This window comes from Hyla sarda, unplaced genomic scaffold (assembly GCF_029499605.1).
Source record: "Hyla sarda isolate aHylSar1 unplaced genomic scaffold, aHylSar1.hap1 scaffold_498, whole genome shotgun sequence".
Classification (NCBI taxonomy): Eukaryota; Metazoa; Chordata; class Amphibia; order Anura; family Hylidae; genus Hyla; species Hyla sarda.
This window is the reverse complement of record NW_026610509.1, coordinates 103,210-115,624: the sequence shown is the minus strand read 5'-3', so window position 1 is coordinate 115,624 and position 12,415 is coordinate 103,210. Positions and strand designations below refer to the sequence as shown.

Below are 12,415 nucleotides of genomic sequence, written 5' to 3'. Positions count from 1 at the left end.
AGTTATATAGAGTAACAGGAGGCGTACTGATGGGAGGAGTTATATAGAGTAACAGGAGGCGTACTGATGGGAGGAGTTATTTAGAGTAACAGGAGGCGTACTGATGGGAGGAGTTATTTAGACTAACAGGAGGCATACTGATGGGAGGAGTTATTTAGAGTAACAGGTGGCGTACTGATGGGAGGAGTTATTTAAAATAACAAGAGGCGTACTGATGGGAGGAGTTATTTAGAGTAACACGAGGCGTACTGATGGGAGGAGTAATTTAGAGTAACAGGAGGCATACTGATGGGAGGAGTTATTTAGAGTAACAGGAGGCGTACTGATGGGAGGAGTTATTTAGAGTAACAAGAGGAGTACTGATGGGAGGAGTTATTTAGAGTAACAGGAGGCGTACTGATGGGAGGAGTTATTTAGAGTAACAGGAGTTACTTAAAATTGAAGAAGTAATATATAGTTATCAGAAGACATTATAGTGTAATAAAAGGAATTATATCAAGTAATGGGAGGCCTTATGTAAAGTAATAGGAGGGGCTTTATGGAGTAATGGGAGGGGTTATAAGTAATATGAGAAGTTATGTAAAGTAATGGGAGGAGTTATATATATCTGTAAAGTTTTAACATTATTTGGAGAAATACAGAGCAATGAGAGGAGTTATGTAAAGTAATGGGAGGAGTCATACAGAGTAATGGGAGCAGTTGTGTGTGGTAGGTAATAGAAGGAGTTATATTGAGCAATGGGAGGAGTTATGTGGAATAATGAGAGGAATTGTGAGCAGTACTGGGAGGAGTAAAGGGAGGAGTTGTTATTAATGGGAGATATGTCAGTGGTAGGTAATGGGAGGAGTTGTGTGGTGTAATGGGAGGAGTTGTTAGTCATAGGAAATGTGTGTATGGTATCTAATGGGAGGAGTTATATGAAGAATTGGGAGGAGCTGTGTACATGATAGGTAACAGAGAAGTTAAATAGAGTAATGGGAGGGGTTGGGAGAAGTAATGGGAGGAGTTATATGGAGTAATGGAAAAAGTTGTGTTTATGGTTGGTAACGGAGAAGTTAAATGGAGTAACGGGAGGGGTTGGAAGAAGTAATGGGAGGAGTTATATAGAGTAATGGAAGGAGTTATATGGAGTAATGGGAGGAGTTATATGGAGTAATGGGAGGAGTTGAGTACATGATAGGTAACAGAGGAGTTAGATAGAGTAATGGGAGGGGTTGGGAGAAGTAATGGGAGGAGTTATATGGAGTAATGGGAGGAGTTATATGGGGTAATGGGAGGAGTTGTGTACATGATAGGTAACAGAGGAGTTAGATAGAGTAATGGGAGGGGTTGGGAGAAGTAATGGGAGGAGTTATATGAAGTAATAGGAGGAGAGGAGTAATGGGAGGAGTTATATAGGGTAAGGGGAGGAGTTATATAGAGTAATTGGAGGAGCTGTGTGTATGGTAGATAACGGAGAAGTTAAATGGAGTAACGGGAGGGGTTGGAAGAAGTAATGGGATAAGTTATATAGATTAATGGGAGGATTTATATGGAGTAATGTGAGGAGTAATGGGAGGAGTTGTGTGCATGGTTGGTAACGGAGGAGTTAAATGGCGTAATGGGAGGGGTTGGAAGAAGTAATGGGAGGAGTTATATGGAGTAATGAGCGTTGTGGGGAGTAATGGGAGGAGTTATATGGAGTAATGGAAGGAGTAGTGATGAGTAATAGAAAGGGGCTATAAGGTGTAATGGGAGGAGTTATATGAGTAATGGGAGGAGCTATACTGCATAATGGGAGGAGCTATAAGGCATAATGGGAGGAGTCGTGATGAGTAATGGGAGCAGTATAAGGTGTTATGGGAGGAGTAATAAGGAACAATGGGAGGGGTGATTAATGAGGGGTGTCAGAATGTTGTTTGTGATGTCTCCGCCCTTTTTCCTCAGTGACTGAGGCTTTTTGCATCTTGTTTTGCCCCTCAGGTTCCCCAGTAAGTTGCCCCTCCCCCCTCACTGTATTTGTATCTTCTGAACTTGCTTTTTCTTTTTGATATTTAGAGCAGATGTTGAACAGAAATGTTTTTGGTGACGTTTTCTTGAATCTATTTTTTCTTTCTCTCTTTCCCCCTTTCTCTCTCTCCCTCGGTTATTTTTTTTATCTTTTTTCTTTTTTGTTTTTTTTTTCATCTTTTTTTTTTTCTTTTCTTTTTTTCTTATTATATTTTTTTCTTTTTTTTCTTTTTTTATATATATATATTTTTTTCGCCTTGACCTCCAGGTCCCCTTTCCAAATCTCGGGAGGACTCCAGAAAGTCTCAGCACACTGCAGATGAAGGTAGATCTCACAGTCTTTTCTTGATTCATTTTTTCTTCCTTCTTTTTTTGGGGCATTTTGCATGTTGTTTCACTTTTCTTGATGCCGTAGCCTCTCTGTCTGTGTATTGCTGGAGGATGCTGTGCCGTGGTGTGTACGTGTGAGCAGGAGGAGAGGGCTCAGCGTTCTTCGCACAATTACCTATTTGCACTGTTGTGTCTGACCTGACTCATTGCTGCTATGTGGTCCCGCCATGTCGGCCTGACAGATCTGCAGAGTGTTGCTCCTTCGGCCAATCCATTTCTTATAGTCCCCTTCACCAAAGCTCCACCAAAAACCAATGACATCCTGGACTCTGCCTCAATGATGTCACTACAAATCAACTGTACTCCCAAGTATCATCGGGCCACCAAGTGTAACAACTTGACTCTTTAAAGGAGTTCTCTGCTGCTAGACATCTTATCCCCTATCCAAAAGATAGGGGATAAGATGTCTGCTCACGGGGGCCCGGCACTGGGGCCCCCTACAATCTCCCGTTCTAAACAAACGCTGGGTTCCTGCAGCAGTGGTCGTGATGTCACGACCACGCCCCCTTAGGATGTCACGCCACACCCCCTCCATTCATGTCTATGGGAGGGGGCATGTCTGAATACACCTCCCCTCCCATGGACATGAATGGAGGGGGCGTGGCATGATGTCAAGAGGGGGCGTGGCGTCACAATCATGGCCTCCGACTCCGAGCATTCTGAACACAATGTTCAGAACACTGGAGCATACCCCTTTAAGTCCACGACAATTTTTTTGAACATATAATGTAGAGATCTGCTTCTTCTGATCATTGTCCTAAATAAAGACTTTGTCCAGCTGTGGAGAAAATGCCTCATTAGAACTGTATAAGGAAACAGAAGGGGGGGAATTTAATGGTTGAGTTGGGGGCAAAGTTAATGGTGAAGACTAGAAGACACGACTAAAGAACTTTAATGGACACGTTACCAGAGGACATGGCAAGTAAGATAGATGTGTTGGATAAAGCAGACACGAGGACTCTATGATCTAAGGACTGAACACACGAGAACATGAAAGATATCGAGAAAAGAACGTAACCAAATTGTGCAAGGGTTAAGTAATAATCCTGAGATGATGTAGATGAATGGAGAAGCAGGTAGGGCTGCGGTAGATGGATGGAGAAGTTTAGGTAGAAGATTTGGTGGAGCTAAAGTAAATGACTGGGGGGGGGGGCCCTGATGTCAGATGAATGAAGAAGTTGAGGTAAAATATATGGAAGAGGAATGGAAGAGCCGAGGAAGAGGAATGAAAGAACCGAGGAAGAGGAATGAAAGAACTGAGGAAGAGGAATGGACGAGCTGAGGAAGAGGAATGGACAAGCTGAGAAAGAGGAATGGAAGAATCGAGGAATAGGAATGGAAGAGCTGAGGAGGAGGAATGGAAGAGCTGAGGAAGAGGAATGGACGAACTGAGGAAGAGGAATGGACAAGTTGAGAAAGAGGAATGGAAGAATCAAGGAAGAGGAATGGAAGAATAGAGGAAGAGGAATGGAAGAGCTGAGGAGGAGGAATGGAAGAGCTGAGGAAGAGAAATGGACGAACTGAGGAAGAGGAATGGACAAGTTGAGAAAGAGGAATGGAAGAATCGAGGAATAGGAATGGAAGAGCTGAGGAGGAGGAATGGAAGAATCAAGGAAGAGGAATGGAAGAATAGAGGAAGAGGAATGGAAGAGCTGAGGAAGAGGAATGGAAGAGACGGGGAAGAGGAATGGAAGAGCTGAGGATGAGGAATGGACAAACTTAAGTAGATTGATGGAAGAGCGGATGTTGTTGAATTATGGAGTTGAGGTACAGTCATGGCTGTAAATGTTGGCACCCCTGAAAATTAAAAAAGAAAATGAAGTATTTCTCACAAAGAAGGATTGCAGTAACACACGTTTTGCTATACACGTTTATTCCCTTTGTGTGTATTGGGACTAAACCAAAAAAGGGAGGGAAAAAAGCAAATTGGACGTAATGTCACCAAACTCCAAAAATGGTCTGGACAAAATTATTGGCCCCTTTCAAAATTGTGGAAAAATTAGATTGTTTCAAGCATGTGATGCTCCTTTATACTCACCTGGGGCAAGTAACAGGTGTCGGCAATATACAAATCACACCTGACAGCAGATAAAAAGGAGAGAAGTTCACTTAGTCTTTGCATTGTGTGTCTGTGTGTGTCACACTAAGCATGGACAACAGAAAGAGGAGAAGAGAACAGAAAGAGGAGAAGAGAACAGAAAGAGGAGGAGAGAACAGAAAGAGGAGAAGAGAACTGTCTGAGGACTTGAGAACCAAAATTGTGGAAAAATATCAACAATCTCAAGTCCATCTCCAGAGATCTAGATTTGTCTTTGTCCACAGTGCGCAACATTATCAAGAAGTTTACAATCCATGGCACTGTAGCTAATCTCCCTGTGCGTGGACGAAAGAGAGAAATTTATGAAAGGTGTCAACGCAGGATAGTCCGGATGGTGGATAAGCATCCCCAAACAAGTTCCAAAGATATTCAAGCTGTCCTGCAGGCTCAGGAAGCATCAATGTCAGCGCAAACTATCTGTCGACATTTAAATGAAATTAAACTAATTTTTTTTTATTATCGCGGTATCACGGTATTACCGCCTGTCCCTGTGCCCACTAGCGGTGTCAAATGTGCCCCCCGCGAGCGCTACCATCACCGCTAGCGAGGTCCCTGTGCCCACTAGCAGTGTCACAAGAATGCCGAGCATGGCTCTGTTCCCTGTCCCTGTCAGCTCTTAGGGTACGGGAACAGATTTAAAAGCCTCGCTCGCAGCTAACGTAGTGCTGTGCCTGCGCAGTACTACGTTAGCCGTGCGCGAGGCTTTTAAATCTGTTCCCGTACCCTGAGAGCTGACAGGGATGGGGAACAGAGCTGCGCTCGGCATTCTTGTGACACCGCTAGTGGGCACATGGATCCCGCTAGCGGTGGGGATTGATCATGCTCGCGGGGACACTGGCTGACAGGCGCAGCGGGGGGACACAGTAAATGGATTAGCTTCTGTGGCCCGATTCCGCTCTAGGAATCGGGCCACAGAAGCACACCGGGACAAGTGAGGGCGCCACGCTGGGCTCTACAATTCATCCGTAGGGTGGGGGAGGGGCCCGACCAGTATAGCGGGATGAGCAAAAATCCATACCGTGGGAGACAAAAAACGGTATCCGGTTCATACCGGTATACCGCTCAGCACTAAATGAAACGCTATGGCAGGAGACCCAGGAGGACCCCACTATGGAGGAGACCCAGGAGGACCCCGCTATGAAGGAGACCTAGGAGGACCCCACTGCTGACACAGAGACATAAAAAAGCAAGACTACATTTTACCAAAATGAACTTGAGTAACCAAAATCCTTCTGGGAAAACATCTTGTGGACAGATGAGACCAAGATAGAGCTTTTTGGTAAAGCCCATCATTCTACTGTTTACCGAAAACGTAATGAGACCTACAAAGAAAAGAACACAGTACCTACAGTAACATATGGGGGAGGTCAGTGATGTTTTGGGTTGTTTTGCTGCCTCTGGCACTGGGGGGCCTTGAATGTGTACAAGACATCATGAAATCTGAGGATTACCAATGGATTTTGGGTCGCACTGTACAGCCCAGTGTCAGAAAGCTGGGTTTGTGTCCGAGATCTTGGGTCTTCCAGCAGGACAATGACCCCAAACATACGTCAAAAAGCCCCAGAAATGGATGACAACAAAGCGCCGGAGAGTTCTGAAGTGTCAGCAATGAGTCCAGATCTAAATCCCATTGATCACCTGTGGAGAGATCCTAAAATTGCTGTTAGGAAAAGGCGCCTTCCAATAAGAGAGACCAGGAGCAGTTTGTAAAGGAAGAGTGGTCCAACATTCCGGCTGAGAGGTGTAAGAAGCTTATTGATGGTTATAGGAAGAGTGGTCCAACATTCCGGCTGAGAGGTGTAAGAAGCTTATTGATCGTTATAGGAAGAGTGGTCCAACATTCCGGCTGAGAGGTGTAAGAAGCTTATTGATGGTTATAGGAAGAGTGCTCCAACATTCCGGCTGAGAGGTGTAAGAAGCTTATTGATGGTTATAGGAAGAGTGGTCCAACATTCCGACTGAGAGGTGTAAGAAGCTTATTGATGGTTATAGGAAGAGTGGTCCAACATTCCGGCTGAGAGGTGTAAGGAGCTTATTGATGATTATAGGACGCCACTGATTTCACTTATTATTTCCAAAGGGTGTGCAACCAAATATTAAGTTAAGGGGGCCAATAATTTTGTCCCGACCATTTTTGGAGTTTGGTGACATTATGTCCAATTTGCTTTTTTTCCTCCCTTTTTTGGTTTAGTTCCAATACACACAAAGGGGAAAACCATGTGTATACCAAAACATGTGTTACTGCAATCCTTTTCTGTGAGAAATACTTTCAGGGGTGCCAACATTTACGGCCATGACTGTAGATTAACTACTTACATGAGGAACTGAGGTAGGTGAATGGAGGGGGCAAAGTGGAAAGATTGAGAAGCTATGGCAGGAAAATGGATGAACTAAAGTAGGCAAACAGAAGATCTGAGAAAGAAGAATAGAGGAACTGAGGTAGAAAAATGGAGGAGCTGAAGTTATGGTAGATAAATGGCGATGATGAAGTAAATGTAAAGAGAAGCTGAGGAGCATAGTAGATAAATGGTAGTGGAGGCAGATGATGGAGTTGCATTATGATATGATGTGGATGGACGTCTATACAGATCTGACCCCACATGGATGGACGTCTATACAGTTCTGACCCCACATGGATGGACGTCTATACAAATCTGAGCCCACATGGATGGACGTCTATACAGATCTGACCCCACATGGATGGACATCTATACAGATCTGACCCCACATGGATGGACATCTATACAAATCTGACCTCACATGGATGGACGTCTATACAGTTCTGACCCCACATGGATGGACATCTATACAGATCTGACCTCACATGGATGGACGTCTATACAGTTCTGACCTCACATGGATGGACGTCTATACAAATCTGACCTCACATGGATGGACATCTATACAAATCTGACCTCACATGGATGGGCGTCTATACAGATCTGACCTCACATGGATGGACGTCTATACAGTTCTGACCCCACATGGATGGGCATCTATACAGATTTGACCCCACATGGATGGACGTCTATACAAATCTGACCTCACATGGATGGACGTCTATACAGATCTGACCTCACATGGATGGACGTCTATACAAATCTGACCCCACATGGATGGACGTCTATACAGATCTGACCTCACATGGATGGACGTCTATACAGATCTGACCTCACATGGATGGACGTCTATACAAATCTGACCCCACATGGATGGACGTCTATACAAATCTGACCCCACATGGATGGACGTCTATACAAATCTGACCCCACATGGATGGACGTCTATACAAATCTGACCCCACATGGATGGACACCTATACAAATCTGACCCCACATGGATGGACGTCTATACAGATCTGACCCCACATGGATGGACGTCTATACAAATCTGACCCCACATGGATGGACACCTATACAAATCTGACCTCACATGGATGGACGTCTATACAAATCTGACCCCACATGGATGGACGTCTATACAGATCTGACCCCACATGGATGGACACCTATACAAATCTGACCCCACATGGATGGACATCTATACAGATCTGACCCCACATGGATGGACACCTATACAAATCTGACCCCACATGGATGGACGTCTATACAATTCTGACCCCACATGGATGGGCGTCTATACAGATTTGACCCCACATGGATGGACGTCTATACAGATCTGACCCCACATGGATGGACGTCTATACAAATCTGACCCCACATGGATGGACACCTATACAAATCTGACCTCACATGGATGGACACCTATACAAATCTGACCTCACATGGATGGACGTCTATACAGATCTGACCCCACATGGATGGACACCTATACAAATCTGACCTCACATGGATGGACACCTATACAAATCTGACCTCACATGGATGGACACCTATACAAATCTGACCTCACGTGGATGGACGTCTATACAAATCTGACCCCACATGGATGGACGGCTATACAAATCTGACCTCACATGGATGGACACCTATACAAATCTGACCTCACATGGATGGACGTCTATACAAATCTGACCCCACATGGATGGACGGCTATACAAATCTGATCTCACATGGATGGACGGCTATACAAATCTGACCTCACATGGATGGACGTCTATACAAATCTGACCCCACGTGGATGGACGTCTATACAGATCTGATCTCACATGGATGGACACCTATACAGATCTGGCCTCACATAGATGGGCATCTATACAAATCTGACCACACATGGATGGACATCTATACAGATCTGACCCCACATGGATGGACGTCTATACAGATCTGACCCCACATGGATGGACGTCTATACAAATCTGACCATACATGGATGGACATCTATACAGATCTAACCCCACATGGATGGACATCTATACAGATCTGACCCCACATGGATGGACACCTATACAAATCTGACCTCACATGGATGGACGTCTATACAGATATGACCTCACATGGATGGACATCTATACAGATCTGACCTCACATGGATGGACGTCTATACAGATCTGACCCCACATGGATGGATGTCTTTACAGATCTAACCCCACATGGATGGACATCTATACAGATCTGACCCCACATGGATGGATGTCTATACAGATCTAACCCCACATGGATGGACATCTATACAGATCTGACCCCACATGGATGGACGTCTATACAGATCTGACCCCACATGGATGGACACCTATACAAATCTGACCTCAAATGGATGGACGTCTATACAGATCTGACCCCACATGGATTGACATCTATACAAATCTGACCTCACATGGATGGACGTCTATACAAATCTGACCTCACATGGATGAACGTCTATACAAATCTGACCCCACATGGATGGACGTCTATACAGATCTGACCTCACATGGATGGACGTCTATACAAATCTGACCCCACATGGATGGACGTCTATACAGATCTGACCCCACATGGATGGACATCTATACAGATCTGACCCCACATGGATGGACATCTATACAGATCTGACCCCACATGGATGGACACCTATACAGATCTGACCTCACCTAGATGGACATCCATACAGATCTGACCTCACATGGATGGATGTCTATACAGATCTGACCCCACATGGATGGACACCTATACAGATCTGACCTCACATGGATGGACATCTATACAGATCTGACCCCACATGGATGGACACCTATACAGATCTGACCTCACATGGATGGACATCTATACAGATCTGACCCCACATGGATCTCAACCCACAGGGATCTCACCCCAAATTGATCTGACCCTATACAGATCTGACCCCACATGGATGGACGTCTATACAAATCTGACCCCACATGGATTGACATGTATACAAATCTGACCTCACATGGATGGACGTCTATAAAAATCTGACCTCACATGGATGGACATCTATACAGATCTGACCTCACATGGATGGACATCTATACAGATCTGACCTCACATGGATGGACGCCTATACAAATCTGACCTCACATGGATGGACATCTATACAAATCTGACCCCACATGGATGGACGTCTATACAAATCTGACCTCACATGGATGGACGTCTATACAAATCTGACCCCACATGGATGGACGTCTATACAAATCTGACCCCACATGGATGTACATCTATACAAATCTGACCTCACATTGATGGACGTCTATACAAATCTGACCTCACATGGATGGATGTCTATACAGATCTGACCCCACATGGATGGACATCTATACAGATCTGACCTCACATGGATGGACGTCTATACAGATCTGACCTCACATGGATGGACATCTATACAAATCTGACCTCACATGGATGGACGTCTATACAAATCTGACCCCACATGGATGGACACCTATACAGATCTGACCTCACATGGATGGACATCTATACAAATCTGACCTAACATGGATGGACATCTATACAGATCTGACCCCACATGGAGAGACGTCTATACAGATCTGACCCCACATGGATGGACGTCTATACAGATCTGACCTCACATGGATGGACGTCTATACATATCTGACCCCACATGGATGGACGTCTATACAGATCTGACCCCACATGGATGGACGTCTATACAGATCTGACCCCACATGGATGGACGTCTATACAGATCTGACCCCACATGGATGGACATCTATACAGATCTGACCATACATGGATGGACATCTATACAGATCTGACCCCACATGGATGGACATCTATACAGATCTGACCTCACATGGATGGACGTCTATACAGATCTGACCTCACATGGATGGACATCTATACAAATCTGACCTCACATGGATGGACGTCTATACAAATCTGACCCCACATGGATGGACACCTATACAGATCTGACCTCACATGGATGGACATCTATACAAATCTGACCTAACATGGATGGACATCTATACAGATCTGACCCCACATGGAGAGACGTCTATACAGATCTGACCCCACATGGATGGACGTCTATACAGATCTGACCTCACATGGATGGACGTCTATACATATCTGACCCCACATGGATGGACGTCTATACAGATCTGACCCCACATGGATGGACGTCTATACAGATCTGACCCCACATGGATGGACATCTATACAGATCTGACCATACATGGATGGACGTCTATACAGATCTGACCCCACATGGATGGACGTCTATACAGATCTGACCCCACATGGATGGACGTCTATACAGATCTGACCCCACATGGATGCACACCTATACAGATCTGACCTCACATGGATGGACATCTATACAGATCTGACCCCACATGGATCTCAACCCACAGGGATCTCACCCCAAATTGATCTGACCCTATACAGATCTGACCCCACATGAATCTGACTCTCCATGTGTTGCCAGACAGTCAGCAATGTAGCCGATACCACCATGAACATGTATAGTTAACCACCATCAGATGCTGCAGAACACAACTTATTTACATTTCTTGTGTCTTTGTTCCGTCACCTTTCAGCTTCCGTCTATATAGAAGAGAACAATCCTGAGCACCAGACCCACATTGATGACTATGGAGCACGTTTCCATATATTTAGCTCTTACATAGCAGACGGATGTTAGGGGAGCGGGCGGCGCGGCTGCGCGGGTACTCAATAACCTTTCCTCACATCTTGACAAGTAAGAAATTAGATAAAAACGCTGGCATTAAAGAGGGAAAATGAAGGTAGAATAAGTGGAGGAAGAAGATTGTGCTGATGATCATAATGAGAAGACTGACAGCTGCTGCCCCCCCCCCCCCCAGCCTCGTTAAGGCTTCTGACTAATTAATCCTCTCAAATTACAACATGATTAATTAGACCTCAGTTACCATGGAGAAGGGAGTAGAACATTCCGGGCCACTGGCTACAAAGGGGTTAACAGAACATCTTTGGCTCCTGATTCTCTCCCTATCTGTGGGGATATGCTCTACGGAGGAATTGGTGAGGGGCAACACTCTGCATCCCGCTGGCTGACGGGTGACTGAACCAACCAGGAGTGATGCTCTGCAGACGATTTACTTCTTAACATATGAAGAACAGTTGGTTTATACCAGGAGGCACAATGGAAAGTTCTAGATAACCTTGTGTCAGGCTCTAATATGGTGACACTGCTCCAGTACTAATCCATATGGTATAACTGGGCGTAAAAAGAACAGGGGGGAATAGGGGAGCTCTACCTATAAGACACAGAGCTTTAATGGCGGCCATTAGGACAAGGACACTATAGTAAACTACTAAAAAGCAATGTCACTATACGGAGTATTTATATACTAAAAAGCTCTGCCACAACAAGGAGTAATAATATACTATAGAGCTTTGTCAGTATAATGAGTAATAATATACTATAGAGCTCTGTCAGTATAAGGAGTAATAATATACTATAGAGCTTTGTCAGTATAGGGAGTAATAATATACTATAGAGCTCTGTCAATATAGGTAGTAATAATATACT

The 12,415-nt window shown here is 44.7% G+C and overlaps 1 protein-coding gene across 1 annotated transcript in view; it reads left to right on the top strand.

Moving 5' to 3' along the window:
• The window catches only part of LOC130337568 (neuroligin-2-like), a gene marked incomplete in the record, with an annotated part of 184,394 nt that overhangs the window by 123,968 nt on the left and 48,011 nt on the right, over nucleotides 1–12,415 (top strand). The window contains 1 exon segment of the mRNA XM_056553952.1: nucleotides 2,258–2,314. Within this exon segment, the coding sequence (XP_056409927.1) occupies nucleotides 2,258–2,314 (57 nt within the window).